This window comes from Dromiciops gliroides, chromosome 3, assembly GCF_019393635.1.
Source record: "Dromiciops gliroides isolate mDroGli1 chromosome 3, mDroGli1.pri, whole genome shotgun sequence".
In the NCBI taxonomy this organism is placed as follows: Eukaryota; Metazoa; Chordata; class Mammalia; order Microbiotheria; family Microbiotheriidae; genus Dromiciops; species Dromiciops gliroides.
In genome coordinates, this window is record NC_057863.1 from 73,954,989 (window position 1) to 73,981,794 (window position 26,806).

Below are 26,806 nucleotides of genomic sequence, written 5' to 3' on the forward strand. Positions count from 1 at the left end.
GGTATGATGCTCTCTTAGAGATTTGCTAGAGACTACTTTGAGATCTATGAGTCAAAGTCCTAGCCTAGTATATTAAAAAGAAAAAGAAAAGCATATATGTCATTTAAAAAAAATCACCCTGAAATAATAACTAGTTCTAAATGATTCTTGCCTCGATGTCACATGTGCCTTCCAAAGATGGAAACCATCGAACATTAGGTGTTGAATAACTAATTAAAATGGGGCAGAGGGAAAATGAGAAAACTTGGAAAGTAAAGTATACTACAAACAATGTTTGCTGGTTAACACACTTTATATTTAACAAAATAATTTTTTAATAATATATTCTTTTACACATCAAATATTGTTGCTAGAATCCCCTTTTTACAGTTTAGTGTTTAGGTTTTGTTTTGTTTTGTTTTTTTTCTTCACTAGTTTTCAGGCACACTATTGTTCAAAAATTTTAGAAATTGGGTCCTCATTAACCAACATCAGCTGACAAGCAGGCTGTTGATCCCAAACTTCCATATTGTTGGATTGAAAGCCCAGAAATCAAAAGAGGAGGGAGGATCAGGAGAAGGAGGGAAGAGGAGGAGGGGAGAAGGGAAGGGTGGTTCACAAACAAAGCCTTAAAAAGAAAATGACCAACACAACTATAAACAGTCTTATTGTTTAGGGTTTGGCAAGAAGATCTCAATGGCCTGTTGAGAAGAAAACTATAAAATGCAATAGGTTTCTGAGGAATTATTACAGTAGAGGCTCACATCTCCCTAACGGCTGGGAGTGGGGTTGGGTGGGAAAGGGGAACCCAAGAAAACCAACCCTATGTCAGCTCTACAAAGTCTTAAGGGAAACAGCAAAAGCCCCTGGGATGGGTTGGGGTCAGGGAGACTCTTTCCAGCAGCTAACCAAGACGAGGGCAGTCCTCCTTCTGAAATATCTATAACTACTCCCTGAAGAGCTTCTTGATTGATGGTGTACTCCACTCTAGTAAATTCTTGCTGTGACTCTCACTGTGCCTATCCTTTGATGCAAAATGACTCTATCTCAGCTTCCCAATTGCATTTTTCCCTTTCTATTCCCCATAAAGGACATCTCGGCTCCTTAATAATAGATGGAGCACTGTGCTACATGGCTCTATTCACGGTATTCTTTGTGTTTCAAACCTTATTCCTGTCATTTATTATTATTATTTTATTTCAAAGAATGTGGATTTTTGAAGCTGGCAAAAGACGACCTCCACGCAAAGGAAACAGTATCGTACATCTCTGTCTATCCGTGAGCTGACACTGTGGAATGCCTTTACTTTTGAGTGGAGGGATAAATCATGCAGAATTGTTCATGAATGATTCATGACTGTCTATATGATATATCCATGGTGGCAACCGAAAGGCACTAGCTTCCCTGCAAATTGGCATTGTTAAGGATGGCAGCATTGGCCTGCTTCAGTGCAACCGAAGCTATACCATGGAAAGAATGTTGGGTGTTAGCTCCCCGATGCATTCATTTTAGGCATGACTACTCTCTTCTCTTGGTGGCATTAGGTGTTTTCAGGGAGGAAAGCCTGGCAATTTAAAATGAAAAATGGGCCACAAGGATGGCAGAAATATGTCTCCTGAGGTTGGACCAGTGGCAATATGAGGGCTACCCACAGGGGAAATCTAATCCTTCAGGACACCTGAGGGCTTCAGGTCTCAAAAGGTCTAAGGAGTTAGAGAGAGGCAGCATGCACAGGAATGAATCAAGAAGCTTTGGCGGGAGGCCCTCTTTCTTTCCAGGCAGAAGCCCCACTGGGTTGGTTGAATTCCAGATATTGGGGCCCTCCCATCGTGAGGTCCAGATTACCATGAGAACAGGAAAAAGAAAGAAAGAAAACCAAAATTAGAGGCAATCTTCAAATTTCCCAAAGGATTAAATGGTGTTTGCTTCAGTGTCCTCAGGACCAGAGAGTGGAATTAGCAACAAGTCATGTTGCCTGGCTTCAGAGTTTCTATTCTACACTTGAATCAAGATGGCCTTAGGATACCCTGTGTATTTTTTCTGTTACTGTACTAGCAGCATTGCCAGGGCAAGCTTGAGACCTTGCAAAGGTTCACTGTTTATTTCTATGTATACATGTGTGTATATATGTTCATCGTGCATACATATGTACCCACATATATGCACACATACATACATATCTTTAAATGGTCAACTGATAAAGTTGTATTGTGCAAGTCTCACCCTAATCTCTACCCTAATCACTAATTTAAATCAGCACTTGAGGTGGAAAGAGTGTCCTGAATCTTGTCTTTTTCGACATAGGGCTGAGAGAATGTTACTGTAACATGATAAATACAGACTCAATCCAGGAAATCTATGTAACTTCCTGGCTTTCAACCAAGTCTGGCCTCCAGAGCCAAGGCTGTTCAGAACAATTCGAATTCACAGTGGGAACTGTTCAACTTGGCTCTCAGAGTTATGTTGCCAGATGACACGTTAAGCTTATTTGAGTGTGTTTGGGACAGTCCAAACTCAGTACAGCAGTATGATGAAGTTTGGTGGCTAATGTCATATATTTTAAAAAAATCTTTCAAGTGGAACCCTGTTTCTTTGCCATGGCTGCATTTGGGTCCAGGTTTTCCTTCCTACCTTAGGTTTGGGTTGGCAGTTTCAAGGTCTTACTCCTGAAACTCAAGTGGTGTTCCTCGGTGTTTGAGGCACCACCAGATGGAGAAAGCACTCGGTCCCTACCCTGCTCCTTAGTGCCTCCTCCTGGTCTCTGCTTCTCATTTCCTATCACAGGACATGGACATGATTGACGTGGGTGGTTTGATTAATCTGAGTCTTGGTGTGCTCCTAGTTGTAAATATGCTCACTATTTAGGCATTCCTTTTTCTCAGCATTTTGGCTCAGCTGAAAACTTTTTTTTTCCATTCTATAGAATCTGGTCCCCAAGATTCTAAAAAGGGGGGAAACCCGCAATAGGAAAATGCCATGTTTGATGTACAGAAGAGTAAAAAGGAGTTAAACAGCTGAAGATAAATTGGCAGGTCAGAGGCATCACCAGCAAAGGCGTCTGTGAATGGATGGTACTTTCTTTCGGATTCAGAAATCCCGTCGTTTTGTCACCATCAAGCATTGGAACTTACAAAAGCGGATTAGATAGCTATATAGTGTATATATTCGGTATAGCAAGAGAGAGAAAGAGAGAAATTCCCTCTTAGTAAAATATTCACTTTTGTCAACCCTAAAAGGTTTTGCTGGTGACCCGGTTGTAGCTGGCAGGAGTTTTTGTTTTTGTTTTGTTTTAAACATGTGCAGTGTAGAAGCCATAACATTTTTTTTTTCATTTTATGGACTTGTCATTGGTTGGGATTCTGCTTTAAACAGTCAGCTTGCCTTGGCATTCACGTTTTGAACACTGAGCAGGCTTCCACCAGTCCCCGTTGTGACAGTGACAGATGTTACATTCATCCACTTTCACTTCAATGCCAGCCGGAATTATTGTGGTTCCTGCAAAGCAGTTTGGACCTGGAATACATACAGAAATAGATTAATTAATGAAAGTGGGCAGGGTAAAAACAAAACTGTGTATGAGGAGATCAGAGGAAAGCCAGTCTATGGAGTACCTTATCATCAGGGAAATCTCTAGTCATCCTCTCACAAATTCAACTACCTCCTCTTTTTACCCAATACCACCATTGGCTGCATATACTTGTCTTCTTTGTTTTTTTTCCTTTCCTTTGTTTTTTAAGGGGCTGCTTGCAGACCTCTTTGGTACATGGAGTTTTCTAAATTAAAATTCTATGGATAGCTATGTTGGCTCTGTCTTCCAGTTAGGGAGGCCACTGGAGATTTAGTTATAAAAGGGAGTATAGAGCTAGTATGGCTATCTCTAGCAGATGACTGATATCCAACCTGGTTTGTCTTCTCACTCCCCAGTGTGAATATAAGACAATGAACCCTCTCAAGCCCCCACCTCCTTCACCTCCTGGATTATCACACCTTTCTGAGCCCAGTTCCTGGAATTCCCAGCATGTTTCTTGATAACAATGAATAATTCATGGTGGATGATTTATTCATATCTCAAACAAGTGTAGTTAGTGGTTCATTTGATTTTTATAAATGGAGTTCTTTTAATCTGTTGGCTACCTTTTTGTGCATTTTCTTATTTATTTATTTATTTGAGTAGAACAGCCACCAAAAAATAAAACCTTTTCAAAGTCAGCAGGAATTTTATTTTCTTGGGTTCATAAAAGCTTTACTGAAAATGTCATCTAGTTCTTTATGGATGGATCTTTAAAGATTCTCCAATTACATTCTCTCTTTCTCCCTTGTCCTCTTTCTCCCTCCCTCTGCCCTCTTCTCTCTTCCTCTTCTCTCTCTCTCTCTTCCTTATCCCCCCTCTCCTCTCTCTTCTTCATTCTGTCCCCTTCCCCCTCTCCCTCCCTCCTCTTTCCCTCTTTCCCTCCATTGTCTTCTTTCCTTATTCCCGTTCTCCTCTCTCTCCCTCCCTCCTGTTTCCCCTTTCTCTCCCTCAATTTTCTTCCTTCCTTATTCCTGCTCTCCTCTCTCTCCCTCCTTCTCCCTCCTCTCTCTCCTTCACTCCTCTGTCACTCCTTTCTCTCTCTCCTTTCCCTCTCTATTTTCCTTGTTCCTCCTCTCCTCTCTCCCTTTCTCTCTTCCTCTCTCCCCCTGTCCCCACTCAATTACTCTCCTTGCCCACTTCTCTCCTCTCCTTCCCTTCCTCATTTCCATATCATTCATTCTTGAATCCCCCCTTATTTCTACTTTTTCCACATACCTGCACATACACCTGCACACCCACCTGTGCACAGAATTTAAGTTGATGATGCACTTTAGATCTAAATGAAACAGAAGTGGCATTGTTTCCCGAGTTTCAAGTAATGGAGTGGGGATGGGCCATATGCTGATGCCTTGAAATAACGGAATGTCAGAAATACAGTTATGGGGGTATTAGGTGTAGTAGGGAAAACGGATGTATTCTTCTCTCCTTTCATACAACACAATATAGATGTATTCTTAACCATAACCTTGTTATTTCTTAAGCAGACACAGACAGTTTGTTATCTACATGATACAAGACTTTTGGCAATGTGTGCTAACACTTAACACCCTTCCCTTCTTAAATATCTCACCTGTTGCTATGAATTTATAATAGCACATTCTATTCCTGCAGAATTAAGATCTCACCTGAAAACTGAACCTATGATTTAAAATTTATTTGATATTACCAAAGTAACAAAAGATACTTACTATCAGTGCCTTGTTAAAGCCATAGCATCCGAAACCATTATTTTAGTTTGGATCTGTTTTGTGGTGGTGACTTGTCTGCATGTGCACACTATACTTGTATTCAAGTTTCTTTCCTTCACCCCGTTGGACAAGTGCATAAAGCAGAGTGGACAAGTGTCTGACATTTAAGCCCTGGTTGTAAGATTCATATTGGAGGCACTAACTGGATGTGATTGCAGAGCTCAATCAGCTGTTTGACTTCCCTGTATTCTCCCAAGAATAGAGGATAATTTTATCAATGGAGGCCACATAACCCATAGTCTCTTTGTCATCCTCATTACTGAGCATACTAGGGAGACAGTAAATCCCACAATCACCTACCAGGTCTGTTTAATGGTTATAGTTTACTCTAAAGCAGGGGTTCTTAGCATGAAGCTCATGAACTTGTTTGTGTTAATATTTTGATAACTATATTTCTATGTAATTGATTTCCTTTGTAATTCCTTTATATATTTAAAAATATTACTCCATAAGTTTTGTCAAACTTCCAGAAGCATCTATGACACAAGAAGAGTCAAGAAGCCTTGCTCCAAAAGCATCTAAGGCTAAGCAGTGAATTGGCCCAATGAGCTGGGTCTAGAATTAAGTTTCTTTATGGCCTTTGGCACAGAAGCCTTTCTACATCTTCCAGGCTGTTGTCCATAGAAAATTCCTAGCCAGAACAGTTCCATATAGAAGCCAAAGGACATGATGAACGCTAAAATGAGTTCAAGAATAAAAGTTGACTCACTGGGTTTTACCTCATTTTTTGTAGTCATCCTGGAGTAAGATATATTCTTTACCAATCACCCATTTATACATCCATGATCTTTCCCATGAGTGTGAGAAGATAGATATGAGAGAGGGGATACAAAGGAAAACCAAACCAAAACAAAACTTCATGGTTCCACAACCCATTGAGTTCAAGGAAAGTGGCCAATATGGTCTCACAAATTTTTTCTCAGATTCATCAGAGACTGTGGGGAATCCATCAAATAAAATCTTGACAATTTCTTTTTCTTCTCTTATTTTTTGAAGTTGTTCATTTTCAAAATCCCAGATTATCTCAAAAGGGTAAGGGAGATAGGGTTGGGGTGAGAAATTTGGGCTCAGGAAATGTACTATCTGTACATTTGAATTCATTGGGGAAAATGCTTCCCTTTCCACAGCTTCTTTCTATGTATGACCAAATAGATCATAGAGAGGTCTGGTTATATTTGATTAACTTCTATATATCATCCTATGAGTGCCACTTACAGCACTCTGTACTCTCTGTGGGTGCTTGGGAAATATTAATTGATGATGTCAGTGATGTGCCAGGAAGCCCCATCTCAAGATACCAGGCATGATGGGTCACAGTATGATTGGTGAGATAGGGAACACTCAGCTGCCCCACTCACAGCAGAGGCATTTTATATAACTAGAATACCCTCTTTCATCTCATTAATTTTATTAGTACCATGATTTTATTTAGCGCCCTTCTGAGATTTTGCTGGTCCACATCCAGTCACTTATTGGCATTTGATGGTCTTATTTCCTTAAAAGTTATTTAGAAGGGGCAGCTAGGTGGTACAGTGGATAAAGCACTAGCCCTGAATTCAGGAGGACCTGAGTTCAAATCCAGCCTCAGACACTTGACACTTACTAGGTGTGTGACCCTGGGCAAGTCAATTAACCCTCATTGCCCCGCCAAAAAAAAAAATAGATATTTGTCTTGCAGAACAACCAATGGGATGTAAATGTTGTCTGGCTAGGACACATCTTCATTTGCAATTATCATGGTAAGTTTTTATTAGCTCCCCACTCCCCACTGATATATGATTTCAGGGCTCCAAGACATACCTTTGTTGAATTTCAGTTGCCCGTGGTCCTGGTGATCACTTCCTTTGTATTGAGAATAATTCTATTTGCTTCACTCTACCCAAGTCCCTACATCAGGGGAAGTTGCTTAGGAGAGTAAACTGTATTACAAAAGCAACATATTTGAATGTGGAGTCCTTGGAGAGGGCCCAGAGGAGAGCAATGAAAATGATTAAACTAAAGGCTGGCAAATAGGACCTCTGAGAAAAGGTTAAAGGATTGAATTATTTAATCTGAAATGAGAAGACAGAGCCGTAACTCAGTAAGTCTCTTAGTATGAAGGGTTATTGTATGGAGAATGGTGATCAACTGTTCTCCATCTCCACAGGGGCACAGAATAAGAGGAAATAGGAATAAATCTTATCTTGAAGGAATTCGATTGAGTAGTTCTGTACTGTATGCTTCCATCAGGAAGTATGTATTCTGTCTAATTGGTGACAGTCACCAAGAAAATGGGCAGGATCTTTCTCTTGGATATCTAACATGATGCAATGTAAAGAGATTGGCTTTAGAGTCAGAGGACCTAAGCTAAAACCCCACCACTGTCACGTCATCCTTCATGAGAGCTTTTAACATTCATGGGCCTCAGTTTCCTCATGTGTAAAAAGTGATCAACTTGGGCTAAATGGCCTCTTGGGTCCTACTAGATCTATGATACTGTGGTCTTCCAAAACAAAAGAAATGCTCATTTTCCATGTGTGGCTCAGGCAGAAAGCTTTACCAAGAAAAAGGGGAGTAGATTCAATCACTTCTTGAGGGTCCTGTGAGCTTATACACACACACACACACACACACACACATGCATATACATACATATACATAGATATAGTTCTTGTAGTAGAGCTCCTATTCTTAAAAAGGGAGAACTTCGAAGATGACTGGAACTCATAATTCCCTAAACTTTGTCTCTGGTACATTTCACAAGGCCTCAGATAAAAAAAAAAAAAAGACATAGGAAAGGCAGAGCCCAGGCTAGGGTCCCATAAATGGTTTTGCCTCTCTGGAGATGAGTGGAGTGCCACTTGGATAATGACTATATCTTAAATTTTTCATGATCAGTTATTGTAGTCCTAAGGGATGCAAAAGGGTTAAAATATTAAAATGGGAACTAATATGAAAGTATAGCCTGTGATGCATTTCATCAATTAGAAAACAGTTTGGTGGGGGTAGTAGGGATGGGGGAAGAATCCAGTGGCTTTTATTATAACTATGGTCTACAGCTCCCTCATCTGTAAAACAGAGAGGTTGGACTAGAAATCTCTGCTGCTTACTATCTGTGTGACCTTAGGCAAGTCACCTATTCATTTGGACAAGTCACTTGGATAAGTCACTGGGCCTCAGTTCCCTTATGTATAAAATGAAGGAATTAGGTTAAATGACCTCTGAGGTCCCTTCTAGCTCTAAATTTATGATTACTAAAGACCCTTTCATTCTAAATGAAAATATCCCATTTTGTTGTCGTTCCACCTTTCTATGTGTTAGAGTAATAATGTCGGATTCTTTTTCCCCCTTCAATGTTCTGCAGATTTTAATTAGATGAGGTTTGTATGATTACTCTGAGTATCTTTGAGAAAGGCAATCCAGAAGCATCAGATACCGGGTTTTTGCAAATGGCTCCAGATATTCCAGATGTCTTTATTTTTATTTTCAGGAAACAGAGCAAGGTGTGATTGGACTACCCCTTTAAGAGCAAGAAAGAGCAGTCAAATGTTTGAACAGCCATGTGAGAGCAGCCACTGAATAAGTACTTCAGCTCCCTCACACAAGACCTTCTGCAAGGCTATATTTGAAATAAAAGGAGAAAGGTAATAAAAACCAGCAAAGGGGAAAGAAGAGTCTCTGGGTGTTTTGTGGGCAGGCTTACACTGCTGTAAATCAAGCAGCATTCCCACAAGCCTGGGCTTGCAAGAGCAAGGGTAAAGAAGACTGGTATGTGAGCTTCTCTCAGTTATAATATGGTACCTGAAAAATATGCTTCCCACAGCTACTGAAAAAACAAAACAACAAATTCAAACTTATTATGTCTAGCTCTTTATTCTGGTGTCTAAATTGCCTGGGTATGGATTCTAAGATCTTCCTCAAAAGGGGAGGTGTCTAGGCATGGATCCCAAATCATAAATAATGAAAGACAGGGCAGCTAGGTGCTACAGTGGATAGAGCACCAGCCCTGGAGTCAGGAAGACCTGAGTTCAAATCTGACCTCAGACACTTAACACTTACTAGCTGTGTGACCCTGGGCAAGTCACTTAACCCCAATTGCCTCACCAAAAAATAAAAAAATAATGAAAGACATTTAGGAGCCTAGATTTGTTTTCATGTTACCTTTGGACATGTAGGAAGGTTAGAGGTCAAATGACTCTAGAGAAGTGACAGTGTTTTCTTCACACTTATGTCACCTATATGCTAACTTGGCTTTCTTACCTCACCCATATCCCAGGTCACCTGTGACCTCCAAGGGACTTAGTATTTCTAAACTGAGACAAGCCCTATATGGGTGACTTGCTGAAGCTACGTGGAGGCCCTACTGATTTCCAGTGAATATGTTGTTGATAGACTAGCATCAGTATGAAGCAAGATGATAAAGAACAATAGAGAAGAGAAGGCAGCACCAGATTGATTAACTTTGATTGGGGAAAAACATTGGGAGTCAAGAGCTCTGGGTTCTACATTCAACTGTGCCACTGGTTATCCATTTGGATTAGGGCAAGCCAATTAACTCCTTCAAGTCTTAATATCCCTATTTGTAAAGCTAGGTGGTGTAGTGGATAGATTACTGGGTCTGGAGTCATGAAGACCTGAGTTCAAAGCCAATCTCAGACACTAGCTGTGTGACCCTGGGCAAGTTACTTAACTCCATTTGCTTCTATTCCTCATCTGTAAAATGAGCTGGAAATGGAAATGACAAACCACTCCAGCATCTTTGCCAAGAAAACCCCAGATGGGGTCACAAAAAGTTGGAAATGAAATGACTGAACAACATCTGTGAAATGGGGCAATTGGATTAGCTGAACTTTAAGGTTCTTCTAATATTCTGTAATTCTACAATTCATGTTCTACGGGTTTGGCTGAAGCTCAGCCACTTGGGTTTTTTCTTCCTCTTTTTCTTCAAAAGTCCAACTTTTGTCTGGAATAATTGTTGTTTGTCTTTTGTTTCCAAAGAGGCCCATGGCATCAGGGTGATGTCATGACTTGCTCTGAATTGGATTTAAGTGAGGGAGGGTTGTGCAAGGTCACCAACCTCACTTTCTCCCCCAGAGCCATCTGAATCCAGTGGCAGGATGACTGGAGATGACCCTGCATGTTTAAGGCAATTGGGGGTAAGTGATTTGCCCAGGGTCATATAGCTAGTAAGTGTCTGAGGTGAGATTTGAATTCAGGTCCTCCCAACTTCAGGGTCAGCACTCTATCCACTGCACCACTTGGCTACCCCTGGAATAATTAAATATGATATAAAGACTATGCAGGATGTCAATAGCCTTTTCTACCTACCAGGTTCCCTGTCCTTGGCTTGGATCCAAAATCATTGATTATGAAATTGAATAAGGACAATTAAATAGCTCATCATGTGCTGTTTAGATGCTGGCCTTAGAAGTCCTATATTTTCTTTTATAAAGGAATTCCATAAGCTAGAAACAAAAATGTATCTCATTTTTTCCAGCCATTACACATAGGTGATCTAGAAAATGACTTTCCTATTATGGTTTGGGGAGCATGGAACTCTACCATCCACCCTCAACAAGAATATTCCTGCCTAGGGGTCTTGACATGATGACTCTGTGCCTGGATTTTCCATGAGGGAGCTGGGTTCAAGTCCCAATTCTGCTAATTACTAGCCATGGTTAAGTAACTTCATATCTCTTAAGCTTGTTTCCTTAGTTTTAAAATGAGTTGGGTGAGCTAGATAATTTCTAAAGTTGTTTCCAGTTATTACATTCTCCAATTCTTTTGTAAATAGCATAAAGGAGGCATTGACCATCAACACCTTAGCTTTAGTTAATTTCATCAGATTGTCTCTAGCAAAGAACAGGGATAAGACTAATCAACAAGCACATATTAATCACTTACTCTATGCCAATACAAAGACAAAAATAAAGCATAACCTTCCTTTGAGAAGTTTACATTCTACTGGGGAAATTCTTAGAGTCCTGCTTAGGAAGATAAGTTCAGTAAGAGCCCATCAGTGATGGTGATAAGGGACTAGGTGGGCAAGGGGTAGCACATTGGCACTAGACACCAGAAAGGAAGGAGAGTTCAAAATGGGAGGGGGACTATTATAGAAAGAAATACTGCAAGACAGGAGGAGGAAACTATTTTTGTTTTCAGTTTTGCCTGGGGTTGATTCTTATGAAAGGACTCAGAAATAACCTTCCTTTGTTTGACTTTGGGATTCCTTGATATTCTAGTAGCAATTATATATTTTTTTCATTGTTTCCCCAGGGTTTTCTTTTTGAGAACACTTTACTGAAATCCAAATCTCTATATTTAAAACTCTCTTCTCTCCCCACTCCTTTTCCAAGCCCCTTTCCCTCTTCGCTATCATCTCTCCTCTTCTTCTTTCTCCATCTCCCTCTTCTTTTTTCCTTCCTTTCCTCACGATCTCCCTTTTGTTTCTCCCTCCACACATTTTTCTTTCATTTCCCTTTCTGTCTTTCTTTTCTTTTTTCCTAATTTTTCCTTCCTATTCCCTTTCTCCTCTCCTCTCTGTCTCTCCAGTGTCCATCTCTCCCTCTTGATATTAACAATTACTCTACAAAAAGGAGACCTTGGGAGCCATCCCATGCATTAACATCTGTTATAAGTTATTATCTGGTGCCAAGAGATGGGGAGGGAGATGAGGAAGAAGGAAGGATATTGAGCAGGGTGGGAAGAGTTGACAATAAAGTTCCAGAGTGGAGCAGAGGAAGAGATACAATTGCTGTGTCCATTCTTTTGTCCTTTGGGAATACTGGCAAACCTTAGAGAGGTCAGCATAGCAGAAAGGACAGAGTGGTAGCTGATAGTCCACTGGTTAGAGACCCTTGATTCCAAGAGTCTTTGTTCCAGATCCTCTCCATTTTCTATACTTCTATATCTCAGTGGTAGAAAGCATTAATGACCACCACATAAAAAGACTTTATCATAAAAACTCATATGATGTTCCTGAAAATACTTATTCCAACTGCAATGTAGCATTGCTCAATAGGCCTCTTTTAAGTATTGCCATTTCTGGCCTTGATTTGAACATTTTATAATTGACACTTGGTGTCTTTTAGAAATTTGTTGTAAATGATCTTCCTGCTGCATAAATGAAGCTGATTCCTATTGTGCAAAGCTATAAATGCTCCGTGTTTATTTGGCAGTGCCTTTAAAACATTGTTTCAACAAATAGTTCACTTACAGGCTGCTGCCTACCCTGGAATTAGACTGGATTATGGACATTCTCATAACAAATTCTAATTCTTTGCTTCATGAAGTCTGATGGATGATATTATGCTATGACAAAGCAAACAGCCTTTCTGATCAGGTCGACTCATTTGCCACCATTGAAGTCTTGGGGCAGATACTCCTAAAATGTCAATGTCAGTAATTGTGGCTAACTGCATTGAAAGTTGAACTAAGAGCCCAGCCCCCCACCCCCAATAAGATGTCCCCATTCCTTGCCAAGGACTACATCAATCAGATTTCAGGCACAGAAGGGTGCCTCTGGAATGTGGATCATTCCTTCTTCCAGCCTTCTAACCTCTTACTCAAGAACTACCTCAGAACTCTATTTATTAAAACTAAAAACAAACAAAAACTTCATATCAAGGTGACAAGAGTCAAGAAAGATTGTTTTCTCCAAGGCCACCCTAAGGCTGTCTGTTAATCATTTTACTTGGAAATTCAATATTGCCAAACTCCCAGGCAAATTTTAGACTGAGAGCTCTGGAGAGATTTCCTAGCCCTTAAATATGCAAGATTTATAGCCTGGTGCTCCAATTAACTAAGCAGAAAGGGTTTGATCTGAGAGACAAAAGACCATGGTTGAACTACCTCTCCCTCCTTGTTCTTCCCTAGCTCTCTCCACCTCCCCACCTCCCCCCCCAAAAAAAAGGCTCGGTTTTGTTTTGTTTTGAAATTGAATAGTCTCTGCATTCAGGACCTAGGTCAGCACCAGCACAGCTTCAAGCACATAATTAATAGTAGCTGAGCAAATCTCTTGAGTGGGTCCTCTTCAGTCCTGTCCACCCTAGAAAGGTATGTTTGTACCTTTTGGTAAATGGCTGTAAGATTTTGCCTATGCATGAAATTTTTAATCCTTTCTATTTTTATTTGACAACTGGATTTGATTGATGGGTTAATAATAATTCTTTCAAGATATTATTTGATATTATATTTGTATATTTATGTTTGTGGTACTTTGAATTTTTCAAAGTACTTCCATTTTCTCATTTGAGTCTCGCAACAGAAGAGGAATCACATCCTTGACTAGGAATGCAAGGAGACTCCTTGGCACGTTGCAACATGTATGTCAATGAAATTCTTAGCATGCACACACACATACACACAAACAGATATACTTTGTAGCAATGGACTAATGGGAAACAAAGGGCCCCATACCTAAAAAACAGATGATTGACTCTTTTGAAGACATAGGGGTCACCAAATGCCCACCTGACATTATTGTGACATTTGTAGCAATGCAAATACATATAAACAATATGTAGGGTAAACATACAAGCAATTCTTTAAAGCTCAAGTAATACAACAGTTGCTGATCTGCCCTGGTGGAGGGGTTCTCCTTGCTGGGAGGGCTCTGTCATAAAATATAGGTCAAAAAAGAAAAAAAAAGTAATGCAGTACTATTTTTATATCATCACTGGACATAGAATAATGCTCATAGGTACTTTAAGACTATGAATAGGAAATGGTGGCAACAAGATTAGAATAGATGAATTGTCCATATTACAGTTTGACATTAAGTAATTAAGTCTTTCATAGCATTGGAACATCTCTGAAATGAATGATTTAGAAAGCATGGGTCTTAAAAATCACTCGATTGTCCCTATGACAATTTCTATCAAAGGTCTCAGCAATCCTCTCCCAATAGGCATCATGGATCCTTGGTCTGAGCAACCCTCTTTCAATAAACATCATGGATCCTTGGCCCATCATTGGAGCAGGTAATTTGAGTAAATATTGCAGTATCTGAGTACTCACAAACAGAGCAGAGGCAGCATTAGCTGAGATATATTCCTCTGGTTCTCTTTGACTCCTTCTATGAGGGCCCATGTTACTCAAGGAAATTAATACATTTTATTCATGCTTCAGGATAGCTGCATTTGGAAACTGTCCAAGTTTGAAAAGGGAAGGGGGTGTTCAAATGTGTATGTGTGCATTAGATGGGGGATTACTTCAAATTTATGGTAGTCTTGGAAACAGGAAGTCACTAAAAAAGGAAAATATCATAGGAAGCAATATTAAGGAATTCACTGTAATTAAAGGCAGTTTTGTTTAAAGACTGTAAATTCAGAAACTGTTTATATTCTTTTCTTGGAGGTTTGAAGTACAATTTAAAGCAAAGAAAACAAAACCAAAACCAAAACTATCCATCTGGTCCAAGCGTCAATTGCTGCAAAATAAACATCCTGCAAAACCAAATTTCCCCAAAGGTTCTCTGCATTGCTGATGTGCTAAGACATTCAGGAGTGCAGGAGTATCCTGGGGAATGCATTGTCATTTTTCACATGTGGCAGTGGAGCCCTGGCCTTTTAAAAGAGAAACCGCAATGGTCTTTAGACAACAGCATTCATTTCCAAGTAGGGAGATGACTATGGTTTAATAAAGTAAGATTGTCACTCCAGAAGACAGTATGTGTTCTGAAAATAGGGGGGCCAGCCTGCCTACAGTAGCAGATAAAGAAACTGAAAAGGAGTATAGTGGTCAAAGGATAACATTTTAGTAGCCTTTATTTCTCTGATTTGTGATGTATTCACAAATGGAGACATTAAAAAGGGGGATTGGGGATGGAAGAAGGCAGAGGGGGAGACTATACAGATTGAGGAATCCTCTTACTTCTGACTCAACATGTGCAAAGGACACTGATTTCCCAGGGAATGTCATCAGGCAGATGTGAACATAATGACATTAATGGGCAGATGTTACAGCAGATGTCAAGCTTTCAGCATCTGTGGCACTTTGGAGTGTCCTAGTGAGCTTCTTCTACCAAGTTGGACTTTGGCTTTGGACTGAAGGTTGGTCCAAGCCATTCATGATCCTCAGGTCTCCCCAATCCCTTCCTTTGCTTGTGTCCAAAGCTTAATTTAAATATGTCCCTGAAACTCATATGCTTTAACATCTTCTTCCCATTAAATGCAAATAAGGGCAACTGCTATAAACTCAATCAAAGTTGTAAAAATCAATAGGAGAATGTTAGTTGTATTTTGAACTCTAAGGAAAGGCCCCTGGATGGTAGGGGGAAGTAGAGTTGTTTGCTTTTTTTTTTTTTTAATATTTGCACTTAATTCTGCAGATAGGATATGTAAACCACTCCTATTGCCAAATCTATTGTGGCTAAGGAAAACATCTGGTTGAAATTCCACTGACCTTTAGAGACCCCCAAGTCTTCCTATTATGCTAGTTTTCATTCCAAATGTCCCAGCTTAGCCCTAAGGGATGTATTTTCTGGAGCAGTTGAGCCATAAAGAGTGTTTGTGCATTTCCCATGCAGATATTCAAGGCAACTTGTTTAGAATCTCCTGAGCTAGGCACTTTTTTTAGATTTGCATATTGGGATTTATCTCCTCTTTGCATCAAAAACTGTGTACCAGATTTGAGGAAGATGATAGGAAGTGAAGCCTTCTTATCCAGTCCTCTATGTTCCACAAAGAACTGAATAGGAATGAAAACTTTTCTCATCTGTCTTATTGGGGGAAGTTATGTCTCCAAAGCTACTCAGGTGCCAGGCTTTCTACAAGCGAATTCATGTCTGTGGCTAGCTAACTCTTTGGTTGCCCAAACTGTCGCCTTTTAAGATTTTAAGATCAAATTTACACAGTGAAAATGGGATTGTTAATGTTGTCAAAGAAACACCAATCTAAAGCTGGAAGGGACCTTAAATGCCATCTAGTGTAACCTCCTTATTTTATAAATAGTAATGATAATAACTTGCATTTTAAAGTTTGCTAAGTACTTTACCAATATAGTGTCATTTTATTCTTGTAACACAACCCTTGGGAAGTAGGTGTTATTATTATTCCCATCTTTTGTTGTTTTTGGGTTTTTTGTCCTTTGCCCTAGAAGAATATCACAATAACATCACAATGTCACAATCAATGTACAGTGTGTCCAGCTGTGGCTGATCATACCAATATGAGCTGAGAATTCTCTACCATAAGCTGGGCACAAATAATCCATATGACCATTTGGGAAGGGTGATGTCTCTAAATTTGCATATCTTAATTTTCTTCCCATTTTATACATGAGAAAGGGAGGCAGATAAGTTAAATAACTTGCCCAAGGTCTAAATGTCTAAGGAAGAATTTGAACTCAGATCTTGTTGACTCCAGGTCCAGCATTTTATCTATTTCACTACCTACCTGCCTAGGATGCCCAAGGGAGGTTGTCACCAAGATCACATAGGTAAAAAAGGCAAAGGTAGGCTTCAAACCCAGGTGTTCTAAACCCAGATGCTCTAACTATAGAGTCAGCATTATTTCTCCTGTACCATGATTGGCTATTTTTTTTTTTTTTACTATTTTCAGTTAGTTGATATTTTCTGTTATCTTACATGCATTATGTCACATCTAACTGATGTTGCAGTTTATGTTGCCACTGGTCATCTATTCTGCCCTTTAGTTTGCATTAATTTAATAATAATAATAGCTTGCATACATATAGAACTTTAAGGTTTGCAAATATTTTACAAATATCTCATTTTATTTACAACCATTCAGGGAGGTAGGTGCCACTTTACAGATGAGAAAACTGAGGCAAACAGAGTTAAGTGACTTACCTGGGATCACACAGCTAGTGTCTGAAGCTGGATTTGAATTTGAATTTGAATTTGAAGCTGGATTTGCAACTAAAAGGTATAGTGGATAGAGCTCTGGGCCTCAGACACTTACAAGCTGTGTGATCCCGGGTAAATCACTTAACCCTGTTTGCCTCAGTTTTCTCATCTGTAAAATGAGCTGGAGAAGGAAATGGCAAACCACTCCAGTATCTTGCCAAGAAAACCCGAATTCGGATCCTGAAGAATTAGAAATGACTCAGTAACAACAACATTCTTAACTCCAAGTCTAGTCCTCTACTAAGCCTCTATCTACTAGTTACCTCCCTAAGCTGTATACCAAGGAACTGAGATTAAACATTAAGTGGAATCCTGAGAGTGGAGATCACTAAGCTTAGGAAATTAATACTGACAGTGAAACCTCTTTAAATCTAGTGGTCTTTAATAGAAAATGTTGGAAAAAAAATTTAAAAATTAAAAGGGGGGTGGGTGCAGCTAGGTGGCACAGTGGATAAAGCACCAGTCCTGGATTCAGGAGGACCTGAGTTCAAATCTGGCCTCAGACACTTGACACTTACTAGCTGTGTGACCCTGGGCAAGTCACTTAACCCTCATTGCCCCGAAAAAAATGGGGAAAGCTCAGTCCTATCTAAAGGCAGAGCATGAGACTAGTTGACCAATTAGGATGGAAAACTGCCTGAATAACTGTCTCCAATTGGCAGTGTTGGCTGTACTTGTGGCTTTCATGGTTGCTGTTGGCAACTCTCAATGAGCTCAGAGAATCAGAGACCTTTAGAGATGCTATTAGGGTGGTACCTCAATAGTGAGGCTTTGGCAGAATCCTGGGCCCAGATGGTCAGTGGTTCTGAAAATAGTCAGAAAGTTGCCTCCACCCCTTCATACTGTTTTTGGAATATTTCCTTTCTTTTCTGAATGCATGGCAGAGAAGCTAAGCATCATCATAATTTAGATTCCAGTTATTAAAGCTCAAAATAAGATTTCTCTTCCTAGAATTTATTAAAATATACTTCCATAAGGAAAACATCAAAAGTTTCATGGATTCTATTATAATGGAAGAGTGATGTCTCTAAATTTGCATATCTTAATTTTCTTGCCATTTTATACATGAGAAACTGAGGCAGGTAAGTTAAATGATTTGCCTGGGTTCTAAGTCAATATAGGTTTGCAAAGGTAGGAGACCAGATTCCTTTAAAGAATCTTTAATCAACTCCTTAACTAACTTAATCAACTAATTAATCACCTACTTAACTAGCTTAACTTTAATCACCTACTTAACTAATGAACTATCACTGTAATAATAAAAATCGCTAACATTTTCTATTGTACTTTCAGTTTTCCTAAGTGTTTTACATACATTGTCTCATTTGGTCTTCACAATGACCCTGAGAGATGGGTGCTATTATCATGCCCCTTTTATAGATGAGAAAACTGAGGCTGCAAGGTTAAGTGACTTGTCCAGGGTTACAGAACTAATAAATAAATGTTTAAGGCAGGATTTGAACTCACATCATCCTGGCTCCAAGTTCAGCACTTCATCTACTGCACCACTTAGTTCTTTCAATTGTAAGTGGTCTATGTGAGGGACCATGTGCTATTCTAGGAAAAGCATTTGATCGGTAGTCTGATGACCCAGTGTTAGGTCTCACACTTCTTAACTTATGTGACCCTTCACTTCTCTTGCCCTCAGTTTCCCCATATGTGAAATGAGGCAGTTGGACCTTTTGACTCAGTTAATCGACACACATTTAGTAAGCCCCTACTATATATTAGCTACTGGACTAGGCAAAGATGATACAACTCAAAAATGGGAGTTCCTTCCCTGGTACACAAACTGTTTAAAGCTAAATATGGTATATGTACAAAATAAATGTGAGGTGAGTGGAGGGGGCCACTAACTAGCATTTGAAGGAATCAGGAAAGGAATCCTGATGGAGGGATCTTTGGATAATGTCTAAGTTCCCTGCCAGCCCTAAAATTCTATTATGAATTACAGAGACAGAACTTCAGAATATTTGTGTTCTGAAGAAAATACATGGCTAGATATTTAGGGATTGTAAGTCTTGCTTGTGTATCTAATTTTCAGAAATCAGAAGTGTATCTTCTCTACCAATCTGAAGTTGACAAACGTCCCTTCTGAAAATATTGGCTCAGGATAAAAGATTTCTGTATCGACATTTTAAGCCTGTGAAATGCACTCCACATATTGTCAAGTAGTGACAGAGAGCCTTAATATCAAAGACAGAGGGCAAATCATGTGGCACTGCAGATCCAGCAAGATGGAAAGAGTGAAGTCTGACTAATTGATATAACTAGCATGCTGCTGGCAAGCAAACAAGGACGATGAAACATTAATGGGTCATGTTTGTGCAAATTCAATGACAACACTAGAATCACTTTGACATCACCTTCATATTGGGAAGACAAATTTTTTAAAAATCTAAACTTTTCTTTAATCTGAGTTGCTTGCTGTGAAACCTAGATCAGTAAAAGGATCTGGAAGAAGTGAGAACTTGAATGTATAATGAGAGGAGGAAAATCATTTATTTGGTGCCCTCAGCACTGTACTAGATGCTTTTCCAGGGATGTAGCAGCCATGATGATGGAAGAAAATTAATGCTAATGAGATTTTAATACAATCAAGCCAATATTTACTAAATTTTGTATTTCTAAAGTACAACTCAAGGACCTGACAAATAAACTTTACTTTCTCTGTGAAATTTCTCTGGATTGTAGATTTCTATATCTTTCTATGTGGTCAGAATTTTTTTTCATTTTTTATTTTTTGAAAACCAAGCCTTGTTATGTGAGGAGAAAAACTAGACATAAGAGTCTGAGTATTTTTCTTCCAGAATTCTTTTGATATACCAATGATCCTCCATGATTCTCCCATTTCCCAATGCCTTGATGGATGAGAAGGCTTGAACAGTGATACAAATGGCATTGAAAGTATATTGGAGGGGCAGCTAGGTGGCACAGTGGAGAGAGCACTGGCCCTGGATTCAGGAGTACCTGAGTTCAAATCCGGCCTCAGACCCTTGACACTTATTAGCTGTGTGACCCTGGGCAAGTCACTTAATGCCAATTGCCTCACCAAAAAAAAAAAAGTATATTGGAGGGCAGCTAGATGGTAAAGTGGATAAAGAACCAACCCTGGATTCAGGTGAACCTGAGTTCAAATCTGGCCTCAGACACTGGACACTTACTAGCTGTGTGACCCTGGGCAAGTCACTTAACCCTCATTGCCCCACCCCCCCAAAATATATTGGAGTAAATGTCACCCTATCTCCAAGCTTTGGACCCTAGTCTGACTGGCCCTGTTATGAGTATGGAGATCTGGATCAAGTTAACTTTGTTTTATTCTGACCTGACTTAGTTCCAAGGTTGATCCATGGGTTCTCTTTTAGAGTAGGTCTAAGAGTCTAGTTTGAGCTAAGACTGTTCAGATTCAAAACAGTCTTTTGAGAATTTACCTAAATTGCTCTTTAATGGAGTCATAGAAATACTATGGCATCCTTATAGACTTTATGGTCATTGATGACCAAAGACTAGGCTGACTTGAATACCACTGGAACTGTGTTGGCCCAGAATTGCATTCCTAAAAAAGGGGTACACCTGGCCTGGCTTTTGGGCTTAATTAACTAGGCACCATTCTCTTGGGGACATTTACTTGTGACAGCAAGTGCTGTGGCATATGGGATTTAAATTCTATTAATTATTTCATCTACTCATATAGAAGTGTCATACCAATATATGCCAATATGATAATTCACTTCATCCCAAGGTAAGGCTGATGACAAAAATAAAAGCTTCATATACACTAAAATATTTATAGTATCCCTTTTTGTAGGAACACAGTAAATGCCCATTGATTAGGACATGGCTAAATGGGTTGTGGTATGAAAATATAATGGAATATTATTGCACTGTGAGAAATGATGGAGCTGATGAACCTAGAAAAACTTGGAAAGATTTGCATGAAATAATGCAGAGTGAAGTAAGTATAACTAGCAAAATAATATACACAATAACTTTAACAATATAAATGGAAAGAATAACAACAAAACTATTGAAACTGAATGCTGTCAAGTTACAATGACCAAATTTGGCTCTGGAAGAGATATGAGAAGACATTTCCCCAATTTCCCAACTCCTTTATAGAAGTGAGGGAACACTGGTGTGAGATAATACACATTACATTTTGGGGAATATATTGTTTCATTTTATGTAACTTTTTTCTTCATTATTATAAAGGATATATTCCTGAGGATGGGCACAGGGGAAGAAGTACATTGGGAAATGCAGGTTTGTAAAAACAAAAAAATAGCAGAAATGATTTTTTTTACAAGTATCATGCCAAGTCCTCTAGTAAAAACATTTCTCACCACGCATGTTCAATGTTCCACAACACTCAATGATCTTGGTGTCTAAACTAAAGATAGTTAAGAAGTAGTGCTTCAGTAAAAAAAAAAAAAACAAAAAGATTAATATTTTTCTAGCCTCTATGTTTCACAATAACAATCTTCTGACTAAAATGAGATTTCTGGGAGCCTGAACAATGAATTTTTGTCTTTAGACATTTGGTATTTAGAACACTTACTATGCCTGGATATTAACATTACACTTTGGAAAAAACTAAACTAATTATCATTGTAAATGACGGCAACAGCCACGTAGAAGTACTCCTCACTAGAACATTATTGAGAAAGGAAGGAATACATTAAGACTCAGGATACTTGGAGGAGCTAAGAAGAGTAAGAACAAACAAGGGGTAGGGAGCATTTGGCTGAAAGGCAATTAACACAATGAACATATGGTCATCAAACTGAAGTTGCCTGTGTATTGGCATCTCTGTGCCAAATGCCCCCACTATTCCTAAATGCTGCCTAGTAAAGACACCTGGCCAAAGATGAAATCAAAGATAAGGCAATGAGAGAGAAAGAAGTCATTAGGCAGACCTTACTGGACATTTTTAAGGATAGGTCACACCCCAGAGGAAGAATGGACTTCCCCCCTATGTTGGTAGACCCATCATTTTCCTTACCCAACTGAGGTGAAGCTAATACATAAGCTGTTTCCAAAATAAATTGTACTGCTAGTTGGAATGGGTAGAAAGCCTTTGTTGGTGTGTGGTGGGGCATAAGTGGGTGGAGACACAAACTCTTCTTCCTTTACTTCTGGCCATGTGATGCTGCTTATGACTCTCACATAAGAATGTCAGGACACCATGAGAACACCAGAATTAGCCATTTTTGTACAAGGGGCAAGAAGCACAGACTATGACTTCAATGAAAGGCAATAACTAACATGCACTTGATTCAAGTGAGATGGGAAGTCGTAAAGATGCTGGAACAAGAGAAGCCATGGATACCTTTTAGGGAGATGCCAGGGAAAATGGAACAAAATAAAAGCAAAAGAAGGGGAAGTGGTCACCCAGAAAACAGGTAAGTGCTAGTGAGAGAAATCATTAGCTGGTAGGGTGTTTTTTTTGTTGTTGTTGTTGGTTTTTTTTTGTTTGTTTGTTTTTGTTTTTGTTTTTTGACTAACTAAAGGTATCAAGTTTAGCTGTTATTATGCTCCTGAAGGATTGAAAGGGTTGTCAATGTCCCTCAATATTTTGATACCCCTGGACAAAACTAAAGGGACTCCACCCTACTTATACCTATGCAGAAAACTCTAATTGATGATGAAACACATTTTCCCTCTTTGATGGCATTTATGAAAATGAATCTTTGATCAAACACTTAACTAATACGCTTTTATAACAAGGGGCAGCTAGATGGCACAATGGATAGAGCACTGGCCCTAGATTCAGGAGGACCTGAGTTCAAATCTGGCCTCAGACACTTAACAATTACTAGCTGTGTGACCCTGGGCAAGTCACTTAACCCCAGTTGCCTCACCAAAAAAAAAAATAACAAGGACAGAAATAATAGCTATGGTCATGTACTTGTGATAGATTTAATAGTGGAGCTATGTGAAATTCCTTGACTTTGCTGCTTTTTTTAAAAAAATAAAGACAAAATATGGTTTTTCATTTGGCTAATATTGATCGGTGGTTTTTGTTTTTGTTTTTCCCAAAATTACCAAAACAATGATTATGTTTTTTGGAAAAAAGATCTCTTCCTCCTACATTCTTTTCTAGAAATGCTTGACTATTTTTGGAAGCTGTCTTCTATTTCCTATATTAGATCTGGAATCACTGATTCAAGATAGCTTTTGTCTTAAGCAAAAACACAATCCTCACTTGAAACAAAGACTATGTGTTAGTTTCTTGTGTCACTGTAATGGCAATTTTAAAATAATTTATGTTACCTGACCAATAGCCATAAGCCATGTCTAAGTCAACATTTCCCATAGCCACTTACACATGCTTGTTATTCAGGGAATATTGGCTATAATCATTATTAAAATATGGGCATTAATAACAATAGAGGGTAATAGGGCGACTGGGCCTTTATAGTGTACCTGGCCTTGGTCTCAAAGCCTTTACAGATTTTTTTCCAATCTAATTAATCTTTACAAAATGCCTCTGAGATAGGTAAGTGCACTTCCAAAATTGACTCTAATGGATATATTAACATTTTGCCTTTCCTTTCTACTTTACAATTCTTCAAAGTGCTGAATGTTATTACACCCACCTCTGAATGGGTGCCCTGCCCATATCATAGGAAGTGCTACCAGTGAATTCTTGCCTTATACAGGTGATTAACCACCCTAGTAGAGATACCATTGAGACTAATTTTAAAAAATTGAGTTACTCTACCCTGGAGCCCAGGCTATTTCCCAGAATCCTACAGCCATGCTGAATGTGTACAGATGAAACATGATTGCTGGATTTGTAGTAGAAGGGCCTGGATTCAGATCTCAGTTCTTCCTTTTACTGCTTGTGGGGGACTTGAACAACTCATTGAAAGTCTTCATCTATAAAATAGGTAAGTATCGTACTAAGTCTGGGCTTCTTAACCTTTGTGTGTGTGTGCCATGGAACTTTCTGACAGTCTGGTGATGACTAAGGATTCCTTCTCAGAACAACATTTTAAAATGCGCAAAGTTAAATACATAGGATTGCAAAGGAGGCCAATTATATCAAAGTACTTAACTGAATACATATATATATATTTATTCATTCATTCATTCATTCATCTATCCATTAACTTATTTATTTGTTTATGTGTTTATCTATCTGTTTATGTTTTTATCTATTTATTTATCTGTTTGCTTATTAATTTATTTAAATCCAAGTTTATCGGGGCAGCTAGGTGGCGCAGTGGATGGAGTACTGGCCCTGGAGTCAGGAGTACCTGGGCTCAAATCCGGCCTCAGACACTTAACACTTACTAGCTGTGTGACCCTGGGCAAGTCACTTAACCCCAATTGCCTCACTAAAAAAAAAAATTAAAAATAAAAAAATCCAAGTTTATGAACTTGATGTTAAGAATTCCTATACCAGATGAGTTTCCAGTTATAAATATTCCTCCTAATTATAAATATATAATTCTATACATGCTATGGATGGAATGGACCTGGTGCGACCTTGTTCCATCAATCCTGAAGTCAGAATGAGACAGTATGTTAAAGATCACTGGGTCCAAGCCTGTGTTTGGGTTCAGTCAATCAGACAATTCTGGAGAGTCTAATATTTTTTTGGGTATAGACTCTTCTCATAGTGGGTGTAGGGGTAATAAGGAAAATAAGAGAAGTTCTGATCCCTTGAGTCTATCAAGTGCCTTTATCTGCCTACCATCAGTGATCCTGAATCCTATAAAGGGAACCAAAACTTGACCTAGCTTCCTGATCTTCCTTTGGAACAACTAAAGGATTGTTCAGTCACCTGGTACTCAGTATCTGGGTCATGGCCGCAGTCCCTAGTGTCACACAGCTAGTAAGTATCTGAGGCCAGATTTGAACTCAGGTCTTTCTGACTCCAGGTGTAGATCTATCCACTGCATCACCAGCTAGCTTTTTCATATAAAATGAAATGATAGTTCCACTTAAATGGAAATAAAGTGAGGTAACTTAGAGCAGAGATTGCTATTTTGAAAGTCTTCTAGCATCTAATAGTTAATTTGAAAACATGAGAATGGCATTATTGATACTGCAGAATGGTATTCTGCAAACTTCTTTCCTGTTTGCTACTAACAATATTTAATTATCTTTGTGAACCAAGGTTGGTTTAGAAAGTGTGGAAAGAAGTGCAGTGATGGGTATCGATTAGGTTATTTTGTTTAACTTTTTAAAAATAATGAGCAGTTTACTCCCAAGAATTTCTTTTTTTCTTTTCTTTTTCATTATGAATTTATTCATCATCAAACATATTTCAATATACAAAGAACAACAATAAAAAATCGTAGTGAAGCCTTAAACTTGTATCGTTTAAGTGCATTTTATTTATTTATTTATATGTTTATTTATTTATTTATTTGTTTGTTTGTTTGTTTGTTTATTTAGTGGGGCAATGAGGATTAAGTGACTTGCCCAGAGCCACACACCTAGTGTCAAGTGTCTGAGGTCAGATTTGAACTCAGGTCGTCCTGAATCCAGGGCTGATGCTTTATCCACTGTGCCACCTAGCTGCCCCCCTTAAGTGCATTTTAAATCAAGGTAGTCGCAAAATTGTCTTTTTTGTGCCCCCCATTTAAACTTTTAAAGTTTTTTTTCTATGCATTTAAAATGTTTTATTGTTTCTCTTTTCTTTTTCATTTTCCTTATTTTTTTCTCTAGAATTTTTCACTCCCTAGAATTTCCAGGTTTAAAGGTTAATCCTTGCTGGGAGAATGAGAGCCCTCCCTAAATGCCCAAAATTGTGCAGGGATGAAAGTAATGATTGACCTCATGCTGATGAACCTCCCTCACCCAGGCAACTGACATTTTTCAGTGTATTTTCAGCCAGCAGAGATCTGGGAAGCCTCACCCTAATGCAAAGACTAGCTTTTAATGATAAGCTAGAGAAGAATTTGCCATTAAGCAGTGCTGCTGAAAATCTGTAGTAAAGAACCCAAGATGAAGAATAGGGATAAGATTACTGCCCATCAGATTCACTGAAGCCATTGTTATAAGTCTTTGGAAACATGTATAATGGCTATCTAGAATCTGCTTATTAAAATGTCCAAAGTTGAATACATTTGACATATTTTTAACCTCTAGAACCAAATGTAAACTTCTGTTTGGCAAGTAACGCCCCCCCCCCCCAACCCACCTTCCCAGCCTTAATGCACATTACTCCTTGCCATACACTCTAAAAAATTGGTCTTCTGATTGTTGCTCACCCTAGACACTCCACAGATCTCTATCTCTTTGCACTCACTATGTCCTCCATGCCTGAAATGCACCCTTTCCTCAATTGGACCACTTGGATTCCCTGATTTTCTTCTAGTCTCATGTCCAGCATTCCTTCTATATGGGGTCCACTGCTGGTGCTCCTCCCAACACATCCAGGTCCCCTTGTAACCTTCAGGATACACTTATGTATATCCCCTTGTATCCTTTAGGATACACCTATGCATACCATCTTATCTGCTGTCCTTGAGGGCAGGGAGTGTTTCCCTAATTAGTGCCTGGCATACTGGAGGTGCTTAATAAATGCAGGTCTTCAATGAACATATGCTCAGATCAGGGTGTGCCCCGCATTTGCTGCCCACTTTTGAGCTAAATAAGTCCATTCCTCTAAGAGAAGGAGGAAGAGAACTTTTTTTCAGAAGA

At 39.0% G+C, this 26,806-nt stretch overlaps 1 protein-coding gene across 1 annotated transcript in view; it reads right to left on the reverse strand.

Annotated features, from left to right (window-relative positions):
* Positions 1–285: 285 nt before the first annotated feature.
* VWC2L (von Willebrand factor C domain containing 2 like) overlaps positions 286–26,806 on the reverse strand; it is a 181,202-nt gene continuing 154,681 nt past the window's right edge. The window contains exon 4 of the mRNA XM_043991185.1: positions 286–3,492. Coding sequence (XP_043847120.1) covers positions 3,344–3,492 — 149 coding nt within the window. The 3' untranslated portion in view covers positions 286–3,343. The remainder of the gene's footprint in view (positions 3,493–26,806) is intronic.